At 53.2% G+C, this 12,203-nt stretch overlaps 1 protein-coding gene across 3 annotated transcripts in view; it reads right to left on the bottom strand.

The window, feature by feature from the left end:
* Positions 1-12,203, bottom strand: part of ZNF512B (zinc finger protein 512B) — a 52,716-nt gene that overhangs the window by 11,158 nt on the left and 29,355 nt on the right. For all 3 annotated transcript variants that reach the window (XM_077335896.1, XM_077335897.1, XM_077335895.1), the window contains 7 exons: positions 11,975-12,136; positions 10,632-10,756; positions 9,457-9,549; positions 7,863-7,964; positions 4,683-4,853; positions 3,369-3,560; positions 2,069-2,170 (listed from right to left, as the gene is read on the bottom strand). In XM_077335896.1, the coding sequence (XP_077192011.1) occupies positions 2,069-2,170; positions 3,369-3,560; positions 4,683-4,853; positions 7,863-7,964; positions 9,457-9,549; positions 10,632-10,756; positions 11,975-12,136 (947 nt within the window). The remainder of the gene's footprint in view (positions 1-2,068; positions 2,171-3,368; positions 3,561-4,682; positions 4,854-7,862; positions 7,965-9,456; positions 9,550-10,631; positions 10,757-11,974; positions 12,137-12,203) is intronic.

Below are 12,203 nucleotides of genomic sequence, written 5' to 3'. Positions count from 1 at the left end.
GAAGAAGAGTTGGTTCTTATATGCCACTTTTCTCTACCCGAAGGAGTCTCAAAGCGGCTTGCAGTCGCCTTCCCTTTCCTCTCCCCACAACAGACACCCTGTGAGGGAGGGGAGGCTGAGAGAGCCCTGATATTCCTGAAGAAGAAGAAGAGTTGGTTCTTATATGCCACTTTTCTCTACCCGAAGGAGTCTCAAAGTGGCTTCTAATTGCCTTCCCTTTCCTCTCCCCACAACAGACCCCCTGTGAGGGAGGTGAGGCTGAGAGAGCCCTGAGATTACTGAAGAAGAAGAAGAGTTGGTTCTTATATGCCGCTTTTCTCTACCCGAAAGAGTCTCAAAGCGGCTTACAATCGCCTTCCTTGGGTTAGAGAAAAGCGGCATATAAGAACCAACTCTTCTTCTTCTTCTTCAAGATGCTGAGCGGGGCTTGCCTGCCCCTCTCCCTCCAAGGAAGGAATTCCTGGATTTCCAGGACTGCATCCATTCCCATTCCATTCCCACGGAGTTCCCCCCTCATCTGGTTCTTTGATAGACCACCCTTCGGGATTTCCAGAACACGGAAAATACCGGGGTTTTTGCACGCATCTACTCCCGCATCTACTCCCGACTGGTCCTTCCTCCCTTTGGGTTCAGATCCTAATTGGGGCCCTGTGACGCTCGGCAAATTATTTCCCCAAAGGTGCTGACAGTAAGCAGTGATAATTACGCTGGAGGCAATCCGACCTGACTTGTGAAAAAATTATCAAGCCAAAAGGAAGGAGACGTAAGCTGTAGAGCTGCCCCCGGAGCTGATTTTCACGTATGCTTCCTTCTCCCCCCCACCCCCCACCTTCTTGCCAAAATATATGCGTCTGATTTGTTGGGGAGATTAAATGCGACAGCCCTCGAGCAACGGGAAATCTAAGCGTGCAAACAACTAATCAGAATTGCCCGCGTGCACGAGACACTTGATCCGCATCCACAGCTCCGCTAATTGCATCCCTGGGCTTTAGAAACCGGGCTGTCTTCCCCCTAATTAGAGCAGCCGATGCAAAACTCCTGCTGGAAAGCAAATTGGTTCGCCTTAATGCAACGGCCGGCAGCCTCTGACTGGAGGGCCTGAGAAACCTGCCACGGCTGAGGCACGCAAACGGGTTTTGGATAGCGGTGGGGTTTCACTGCTCAGTGAGCAAATAGATCCCCTGCTGCAATGAGGTTAAGCCACAGGGAGGGAGCTGCGGAGAGCTTCCACAGCGGCATGCAACACTTGATGAACGGCAGCAGGAGTGGACAGAGATCTCTGCTGATGTGTCCATTCAGGCCCATTTTACATGTTATACTCTTTGAAAAGTGTGCATTTAAAAGGGTCGCATTCAGGAATGGAAGGTACGTGTTTGCAAACTAGGGAAGCTGGCCTCCAGGGGGGAGGGAGCAGGGGGGGGGGAGAGAACCTGGGGATCCCCTGGAATTATGACTCATCTCCAGGCTAAAGAGATCAGTTCCCCTAGAGAAAAAGGCAGCTTTGGAAGATGGACTCCATAGCATTATACTCCACTGAGGCCCCTCCCCACCCTAAATCCCGCCCACTCCCAGCTCCACCCACAATGTCCCCAGGTAATTCCCACCCCAGTGCTGGCAACTCAATCCGACAGCCAAGGCATTGTGGCAGCCTAGTTTTGAGACTTTTACCCATAATTCAGAGGGGCAGGGTGGGGTTCTTGGCACCCAGTAGGGGGCTCATGGGAATTGTAGTCCCTGGACATCTGGAGAGCCACAGTTTGGCCACCCCTGGGCCTGGGGAGCACCTGGTGTCGACAGAACAGGGGAAGGCCTCATAACCAGGCTAGGCTGTCAGATTTGGGGCTGTGAGTCTCAGATTCAAATCCCTGCTCGGCCATGGAAGTTTACCGAGTGTCCTTAGCCAGTCACACAGCCTCAGCCTAACCTACCTCACAGGGCTATTGTGAGGATTAAACGGAGGAAAGGACAAAAAGATGAGCCGTGGGGGGCCCTCGTCGGGCTGCTCTAGGACTGCCGACCTCTATGGCTCCTTCTCACGGCCTGTCCCCGAATCCTGTGAGCAACTTACGTTGTTAGGGCAATTGACGTGTCCTTTCTCCTTCACCTCGTTTTTCCAGGTCTCCAGAAGGCTCGGGTTCAGCTTGGGAAGCCCAGGCCGGATATAATTTAGCTGCGAAACAAGACAGGGTCGTTAATAGATTCACCGCATAGTTAGCCTATGTGTGTGTGTGTGTGTGTGTGGGGTGGGGAAACCCTGCCTTCCAACCTCTTAGCTACGCTCTGTTCTTGGCCGAACGCAGCTCCGTCCCTCAAGAACTGGGCTACGCAGTGGTTTCCCTCACTCTGACGCTGCATGGGGGGAAGCAACGTGAGGGGGTCACATTATACTCCTGCCTTAACAGAGAGCATTTAGAAACCACAGCCTTAGCTCTCACTGTTCCTTTGGGAAGCTGCAGCCTAGCCGGATTTTTCTTTCTTTTTTGCAGGGGGGAGGGAGGGGGGGAGTTCTGACGTCTGTTTTCTTGCAGAGGAAACGTAAGGGCTTCTCAGCAGTCGGTGGGCGGGTGGAGAGGCCTCACTCCTGCTGTAAACTCCCAAAGGGACCCTTTCCGGTCCACGCCAATCAGGCCTCCACTGGGCCGCTGCACCCCGCTCTGACCACCGCATGTTATGTAAGGCCTAGACAAAACGGAACGGATGCTGAGGAAGGCATGGTTCCGGATCTACAAGTAATTCCTGTGAGGAACGGTGGATGGAATTGGGGACGCTTAGCCCGGAGAAGAATTGGGTACACGTAGCCTTCCCTTTCCTCTCCCCACAACAGGCATCCTGTGAGCGAGGTGGGGCTGAGAGAGTTCTGATAGAACTGCTCTGTGAGAACAGCTCTAAGAGGACTGTGACTGGCCCCAAATCACCCAGCTGGCTGCATGTGGAGGAGCGGGGAATCAAACCCAGTTTGCCAGATTAGAAGCTGCCTCTCCTTAACCTCTACACCAAGCTGGCTCTCTACACCAAGCTGAACCAAACTTTGGTACGGAGAGATACCCATCTTGCCATGTCCTATCCCAGAAGATTCCAGAGCCACAGTTCCTGGGGAAACATCAGGGACTAGCACCAGGGCCACCCAAGCCCAGAAAACCCCCGAAAACCAGTTGACTCTGGCCGTGAAATCCTCCAACAATTCATAAAATTAATTATGAACGTGATGCAGTTAAAATAGGGCAGCTTCAGCACTTTTTTAACCAGCGTCACTGATTTTTTTCCCCCTCGAGTGATTATCCCTGGAAAGGGCTTCTCACACAAGCACACACAACACAACACAACGTATTAAGGGTGCCTGATTTCCCCCCTACAATGGAGGCTCTTACCCGCTTCGTTTCGGGCACCAAGTCCTCCTTCATCCGCCGCTTGGTCCAGTCCCTGGCCAGCTCGTCCTCGGCGATCTCCTGTAAATGGAAGACGGCCACCTGGGCGGAAGTGCGTCGGATCCGTCCGCTTGGGGTCCGCTCGAAATCTTCCACCGGGCTCATTTCTGGCTTTGTTTCCGGCGGCGCGGGAGGCTGAGGAGGCAGAAAGGATCCCCCAAAGGCTTACAAGAAGAAAAGCAGAACTGGTGATCATCCGTCAAACACGGGACGTGTATTTTTTCCCACCCCACCCGGGATTTAGATCGGGCACCCCTCTTCCCTTAGGACCCGGGCTGGTATTAGACTGGCTTTTATCCCGTGGGCCCCCTTGACATCATCCTAACTTTCCATCGGCCCTCCCACCCAAGGGGCTCGTGTAGGATGTAAATTATATCATATTTGTATCGCCGTGGCTTGTACGGAATTTTAGCATTTTGTTATTGGGGATTTACGGGATTTTATGGGGATATATTATTATGTGATGTGATATTATAAACTGCTGCAAGGCAGTTCTTGGGAGCAGCAGTAATATAAATCTCATAATGAATGAATGAATGAATGAATGAATGAATGAATGAATGAATGAATGAATGAATGAATGAATGGGGAAAGAAACATGCAAGAATTCCCAACCCAGGGCCTCCACCCTGCAGCCTTCTCACGTCCTGGGGGGAGGGAGAGGCCATCTGTAGAGTTCGTCCACCCCCCCCAATCTAGCGCCCACTGCATTCCTGCATGCAACGGGCTTTGTCCCTAGTTAAATTTATAACCTGTCATTCACAGCCAGCCAGTTCCAGGCGGTTCACATCAGAGCAAATAACAATTAAAACAGAAGAAAACAACCCACCCATCCAACCCTCACTCGCCCACCCCCCTCCTGTAAAGCAGCAGATTACATATCTCAGGGTGGGATGTTCAGAAGAGGGACCCAGTCGATGTTCTACCACCCGGCCTCAACCAACCGCCTGGTGGAAGACCTCTGTTTTAGGGGCCCTGGGGTACCGAGAGAGCTCCAATAGAGCCCTTAGCTCTCCCGGGAGCTCATTCCACCATGTCGGGGCCAGGACGGAAAAGGCCCTGGCCCTGGTTGAGGCCAAACATACCTCTTGTAGGCCGGGAACCACCAGCCTGTTTCTGATTTGCAGAGCATAACGCTCTCCCACCCATTCAGGAAAGCTTTCGGAGGCCGTCAAGAAACCACCGGGTTCCACAAAATGCAAGATCAGTACCGGCGGAGAAGCGTCGGGCTAAATAGCAAATATGAGCCGTGCTCACCGTGGACGGATGCTCCGACCTCACGTGGTAATCGTGCCCAGCCTTGGACTTGTAAGTCTTCCCGCAATGGGGACACGCGAAGACGGGCTTCTCCACCTCCGTCGGCTGTTTCCCGCACCGCTTCTGGTGGTACTGGTACCCCATGAGGCTGGAGAAGGTGGCCATGCAGCCCTGCGGATCCCAAACAGCAGGAAGGTGAGGCTGGCCGTTTGACCCCCGGATGGAGCAGGCATGCATGTTCCCATGAGTTTTCCCACTAGCTTTGCCCCCTTCCTTCCGCTCGTCTTGCCTGAGAGGGGGGCGGGTGTTGTGGTCTTGCCGATAGAGCTGCTCCATTCATCTCTAGCCGGCAGGGTTCCCCGTTTGAGGGAGGAGAAAAAGAACAGGGCGCCACAGCCCCTCCCTAGTGGTGAGTCCTATCGTTGCTAGGAAATCACTAAGCAATCCCTCTCCCTCCCTGCTCTGAAATGGCCACCAGCTGATTGCCAAAAGAGTGCTGGTGGCAGAGAGGGCGATCGGCTGGAAGCCTATGCTGGTGGATTCTTTCCTCTTACGTAGCCGTAGGAAGCCTGACAGGGGAAAATCAATAGACAGCTGACAGGTCTCTTAATTTGATGAATACGATCCAGGCCTAGAATCTGAAGTTCAGAGACTGGGCAATAAGCTGCCCTCCCCCCTCTACTTATTACATTTATTAATTTAAACAGGGCCTCAGTGGTTTGGGGATGATTTTTCCAAGTTCTCAGGCTCATCAGACAAAATCGACTGGAGGAAGGCAGAGTCTAATTTCCTGGCTTTCAAGATTTCTCAGGGGAAGCTGTGGCTCAGTGGAGGAGCCTCCGCTTGGCATGCAGAAGGTCCCAGGTTCAATCCCCACCTTCTCCACTTTAAAAAGCACCAGGAAGCAGAAGACATTAATGCCTGAGACCCTGGAGAGCAGCTGCCAGCCTGAGGAGACAAGACTGATATGGTTGGACCAAGGGCCTGACTCGGTAAAGACAGCACTATCACATGTGGCCACGTGTGTGACATCCAGATGCTAATTCTGTGCATTTAGACTGATTGTAAATGGGTGGACAGAAGGGAGGGTGTCCATCCTTGACTCTTGTGGCCCTTTCTTGCATGCCCAGGGAAATGCCGATTGCCATTTGAGCATGGATTTGGGGTCACTGTAGGTGGAAAATAGTTGTGAGTTTCCTGCATTCTGCAGAGGGTTGGACTAGATGACCCTGAAATGGCCACCAGCTGATTGCCAAAAGAGAGCTGGTGGCAGAGAGAGTGATCGGCTGGAAGCCCATGCTGGTGGATTCTTTCCTCTTACGTAGCCCTTCCAACTCCATGATTCTATGATTCTAAATCCTAATAACCCTGGTGTGCTCTAAAACAGTCCCCGAACCCAGAGATACATGTGGGTGATGTGTTGACAAGACTAGGGATGGGTGGTTCAGCTCAGGTAAGCCGAAAAGTAGCCACATAATTGCTGATTTGGGGACTTTTTGGCCTCATTCCCAGTAGGGTTGGGTGGTTCGGTGCCCGAAGTGGCTGTTCACACCTGCCACAACCAGCGCTGCACCGCAGGAGGGGGGTAGGGGAGGCCCGTGCATCAGCGCGCCGTCGGGAGATACTTGTGCCTCTCCTCCCCGCCCCAGCAGCACGGTGCTGGCTGCGGTGGGAGTCAACGGCTGCTTAGGATGCCAAAGCGCCTCACCCTAATTCCCAGCATTCAAATGGTCCATTTTATGCATCCCCCCCAGAGGAGAGAATCTTTGCTGAACAGTCAATAATGACAGTCACCTCTCCCGAGTTGGGGAGGGACTTAAAGGCAGTGGCCAGAGCTCCTGTCATTATCAGCTGTTTGGCCCCACAGCAGCTCCCTTTAAATGCTCTCCCCAGCTCTGCAAGCAAAGCTGCCTGTGAAGGTGGAGGGCATTTAAAGGACGGAGCCTGGTGGGTTGATCAGCTGATACAAACAAGCACTCCACCTGTTCCAAGCTGGGGGGGGGGGATTTAAGGGAGCAGCACACATGTCATTATCAGCTGCTTGGTGGGCACACTTCCCCCCCCCCCTTCTCAGGCAGCAGATGCTCTCTGCTGCCTGGGGAGGGGGGAAGACGTGCACAAAACCCCTCAACGCTTTTCCGATTTGGCTGACTCGATTCAGCCGAATCCAAAACGATGGAGGGGTATTGGTGCACACCGCACGGAATATTTGTTTTGTGCGTGATCGCAGACAAGACACGTCCCCGTCGCTGCCAACATCTGCTTGCTTGCAAAGTGAGGCAAACAGATCTCTTTTCGCGAATCCCGCGGGGATTCTCCGCATTCATCGGCAAGGCCCACGTTCCCCAAATCTGGAACGATTCCTGCAAATATATGCAAACACACACCTGTACGTGTTTTATTCATGAAGCATCCGTGACAAATCCCAGCAGGCAGGAAGCCAGATCAGCTTGGCTGGAACGACAGGCCTTCCGCACACATCGCACTGCTCAGAGTCCTTGGCACCAAAGGCCCCGGTGCGCTATCATGATGCTTAAGACTTTCATGCAGGTGAGTCCAGGTGAGCATGTTCCATGGCTCATGGGGCTTTGAGCCTCAAGCCTGACCCACTCCTCTCCCTGTCTCCATCCCAAGACCCCCAAGACATTCGGATGTTGGAGGCGACTGGCATGGTGGAAAGAACCATCAAGTCGCAGCCGACTGGCGACCCCTTTCAGGGGTGGCCAAGCTGCAGCTCTCCTGACGTCTAAGGACTACAATTCCCAGGAGCCCCTGCCGGCTCCCATGAGCCCCTCCCCAAGCTCCACCCCCAAATCTCCAAGAATTCTGCAGCCCAGAGTTGGTGGCCCTCAGACAGAACCAGCCCAAAGGACCTGCTCCATGATGCCATTCCTTTTATGCTCCTTTTATGCTCCATCCTTTTATGCTCCACCAGCAAGGTTTTAAGCCCCTCTTAGTTGTGCTCTGGTGACCCAAGGTGTACCAGCTGCACGCTGCCCCTGAGCCGGCTTAATACGCAGCCACAGCCCGGCCCCGACGTGCTCCGGTGGAGCTGGACAGACCCCCTGTCTCTCTGCACCCCTCTCCAGCAACCCTAAGGGTCCTGTTTGCTGGAAACATCTCCGATGGTCGGTCGGCCAGCCCAGTTGGGAACCGTAGCAAAGAGCGAAAGACAAATACCTCATTGGGGCATTTAAGTTTCCCCATCTGCTTGAGCACCTTCCTCAGCCTCTCTCTCTCTTCGTGCTCATTAAGAGGAGCGGCGGCTTCCACGGGAACAGGCTGCAGGGGAGGAACCAAGAGGAAACAAGAGAGGCTGCAAATTAGCCACCCATTCGCATCTTCCCGAAAGAGAAGCTCTCAAGGAAGAAGAAGAAGAAGAGTTGGTTCTTATATGCCGCTTTTCCCTACCCGAAGGAGGCTCAAAGCGGCTTACAGTTGCCTTCCCATTCCTCTCCCCACAACAGACACCCTGTGAGGGAGGGGAGGCTGAGAGAGCCCTGAGATTACTGAAGAAGAAGAAGAGTTGGTCCTTATATGCCGCTTTTCCCTACCCGAAGGAGTCTCAAAGCAGCTTCCAATCGCCTTCCCTTTCCTCTCCCCACAACAGACACCCTGTGAGGGAGGTGAGGCTGAGAGAGCGCTGATATCACTGCCCGGTCAGAACAGTTTTATCAGTGCTGTGGCGAGCCCAAGGTCACCCAGCTGGTTGCATGTGGGGGAGCGCAGAATCGAACCCGGCATGCCAGATTAGAAGTCCCCACTCCTAACCACTACACCAAACTGGCTCTTCCTTGATTGCCTTCCTTGATTGCGCTCGGCTGGACGGGCAGGACCCCGATGGGGGAGACGAGGAAGGCGAGGAGGGAGATCTCCAAGGCTGCTAAAGGACAGGCAGGGCTGTTGCTCGATTAATTTTGGGCAACCGAGAGGATTGGAGGGTTGGAGCCCCTTCCCCAGGACGAAAGGACGGAGAGGCTGGGATTTTTCCGTCTGGAAAAGAGACGACCGAGGGGGGTGTGAAAGAGACCCAGAGATGCTGGGAGAGTGATTCGGCTACCGCGAGCAGGAGGGAGGGAAAGGGGTGGACGCAAACCCCCTTCCCCTGTGCTATATGAAGCCAGAGCTGAGCCAGATTGCTGAATGACACGTCCCGGAGAGCCCTACCCCACCGAGCTCTGACCCAGAGCCCCTGGATCTGACACCAAACATGCCTTGCATTTCGTTTTGAAAACAGGCGCAAGTGTCTAGCCGCATGGTGAGATTTCAAAAGCCGGAGGGCTTGCTGGAGGGCATTTCAGCATTTGGGGTGGCAGCTTCAAAGTCCGGCTTGCCCCTCCCCCGCCTCCCCAAGGTAGACTAAGCCGCCATGGACACAAAATGGATTTTAAGACTTTTAAGATCCATGGATTTTAAGATCCATGGATTTTAAGACTATTGTTACCCACACGAGCCTGTAGGGCAGGGGTAGTCAAACTGCGGCCCTCCAGATGTCCGTGGACTACAATTCCCAGGAGCCCCTGCCAGCATTCGCTGGCAGGGGCTCCTGGGAATTGCAGTCCACGGACATCTGGAGGGCCGCAGTTTGACTACCCCTGCTGTAGGGAGTGGCGGGAAATAAATAGGGGGGAAAAAATCATTATGCCAAATGAGATCAATTGCGCCAATGTCTCAAAATTGACACGGGGGGCGGGGGGGAAAGTTTGGCTTTTCGTGGCCAAGGAATTTCAACGAAGGAAAAAGGAATTCGGAGGAGCAGGTGCCGTGCGCTCACCTTGTTGACGTGTTCTGCCATGGTGTGATAATTCAACCCTGCTTTGGACTTGAACTGCTTCTTACAGTGTTGGCATTTCAAGGCGTCCTGGAGCTGAAGGGAGCAAGCGAGGAATCAGTGCAACGGAGCTGGGGCGGAAATTGAGGGGCGAAATGCAAAGAGCGTGGAAAAGTACATGCAGGTGAGAAACTGGGAATCTAATTTTGGACTGGATGGACCCCTGGCTTGATCCCACATGGCTTCTCTTACGCTCTTATGTCTGGGGCAGTGGTGCTCTATGTCAGTGGTTCTCCACCTTCCTAATGCCGCAGCCCTTTAATCCAGTTCCTCATGTTGCAGTGACCCCCCAACCGTAAAATTATGCAAGGGCTCTTTCCCAGAAATTTAACCGAAACCGACCAATGGCGTGAAGATCCATTGCTCAGGATTGTATATAAATTGGGTTTTCCCCGGAGTTTCTCTGTTCAGTTCTGCCTCTTGTCCCACCATGCCGATCTCGCTCTTTTCCGCTGCTCCAGACAGACGAACGCTCTATCTCCATCTACCCCGCAAGGCTGTTGTGTAGGTGGCGCCCTCCCCCCCTGGCCAAGCCACTCGCCCTGCTGCGACCCTTTTGAAAGGGCCGTTTGACCCCAAAAGGGGTCCCGACCCCCAGGATGAGAACCACTGATCTATGTTCTTCACAGAAAGTACTGTCAAGCCCTTAAGATGATCCCCTGGAATTATGGCTCATCTCCATTCTAAAGAGATCAGTTCCCCGGGAGAAAATGACAGCTTTGGAGGGTGGACCCCATAGCATTATACCAGGGGTAGTCAAACTGCGGCCCTCCAGATGTCCATGGACTACAATTCCCAGCGAATGCTGGCAGGGGCTCCTGGGAATTGTAGTCCATGGACATCTGGAGGGCCGCAGTTTGACTACCCCTGCATTATACTCTGGTTATCAACCTCCAGGTGGTGGCAGGAGATCTCGTGGGATTACAAATGATCTCCAGGCTGCAGAGGTCAGTTCCCCTGGAGACGATGACTGCTTTGAAAGATGGACTCTATGGAGTTACACACCATTGGAGTCCTTGCCCTCACTAAACCTTACACCCCAAATCTCCGGGTAAAAGAAGGGTATTTCCACAGCTGCCTTTAAACCATTTCTAATCCAGCTGCGTGGAGGGTCCTACTTTTTGGCAAACTTCCATGTGCTTCTTGAGGCCGAGGACCGTTTTCCGGGTGATCATGTTGCAGGTAGGACAGGCCACTTCCCCCTTCTCGTTGATGGTCCGCTGCCACTGCTCCTCTGGGCTCGCTGGGGAAGAGAGAGGACGGGCGAGGGGTTTCAGTCCAGAGATTCGAGGGAAACCTGCATCCCAAATGTTTTCCCAGGGCTCATCCCTAAAGTGGTCTTGAGTCTTGTGCAAATGTACGGCTTTTGTGTATTCTGATTTTTCTCATTCGCACGTCCCTGTTGTGTTGGGTTTTTTCCCCCGCCTGTTCCGCATGTCTTTTGCTCCCTCTAGAGGTCAGTTCAATATTACACTGCTTTATGTGTGCCCTGGCAGATTGAAACGGCGAGTTTTTACGCTGAACATAAGGCGATGTGATATGAGATTCACTTCTAGCAAGGGTGGCCAAACTGGCTCTCCAGATGTCCATGGGCTACAATTCCCATGAGCCCCTGCCAGCTGGCAGGGGCTCATGGGAATTGTCGTCCATGGACATCTGGAGAGCCGCAGTTTGACCAACCCTGTGGTACAGTGAGTACCATGACAGCCCTCAGTAGCACTGCGGCATGTTTTGTTTTTTTCCAAAATGGCTACTGTGGAAAGACCCTCCCATCCAGTACCTGCCATTCCTGGAAAAAAAAAATTCAACCCTTATATGGGCAGGAAGACCCGCCCCCTCTGAAAGTGGCCAATGATGGGCCTGAAGGGGGTGGGAAGGGGAGGGGCTATGATAACTTAAACCTTTGCCAGCTGATGCTCCTCTCACTTCCAGGAGGGCATGGCAGGGAGGCGGGGCCAGATGACATCACTTCCTGGTACCTCAAAGCCTGAAAAATATTTCCCCCGTACTTCCATAGTCAAAAAGTTGAAAAAGGCTGTTCTCAGGCCATGCCCATATTAGACACATCTGCAAATACCTGGTGTGTACACATAGGTACACATTAAAACAAAAAGAATGCAGTATGACAAGACAGCTTTTGCTCTAGGGCAATGACAGAAAGAAGACCCTAAACGTCCCCCAGGCAGAGAAAGAAGCTGTTTGTTTATACCCTGCTTTTTACTGCCTGAAGGAGTCCCAAAGTAGCTTACACACCATTCCCTTCCTCTCCCTACAATAAATACTCTGTTAAGTCCATGGTGCTGAGAGAGCTCCGAGAGAACTGCTCTGCGAGAACGGCTCAAAGAGTACTGTGACTAGCCCAAGGCCACCCAGCAGGCTGCAGGAGGAGAAGCGGGGAATCCAGCCTGGTTCTCCAGATTAGAGTCCACCACGCTCTAACCGCTACCCCACCTTGGCTCACCCGTTGAGGGAGGTCCGGCTGCTAATGCCGCGGCCTCTTTTTTGGCGCTGGATCCCGTCGGTTTCTTTTTCAGCTCTTCGCTATTAACAGTGCTGCTGCTTAAGGCTGCCTCCAGCTTCTTCGCTCGGTGGGCTTTCGCTTTGTCCTCGGCTTTTGCCAGCCCTGCAGAGAAAAAGCAGAAGTTGGGTTTGGACAGGTGGTGACAGACCTGTTGGCAACAGGAGAACAA

The sequence above is a fragment of the Paroedura picta genome, chromosome 4 (assembly GCF_049243985.1).
Source record: "Paroedura picta isolate Pp20150507F chromosome 4, Ppicta_v3.0, whole genome shotgun sequence".
In the NCBI taxonomy this organism is placed as follows: Eukaryota; Metazoa; Chordata; class Lepidosauria; order Squamata; family Gekkonidae; genus Paroedura; species Paroedura picta.
The sequence above is the reverse complement of the archived record's forward strand: the minus strand, read 5'-3'. Positions and strand labels throughout refer to the sequence as shown.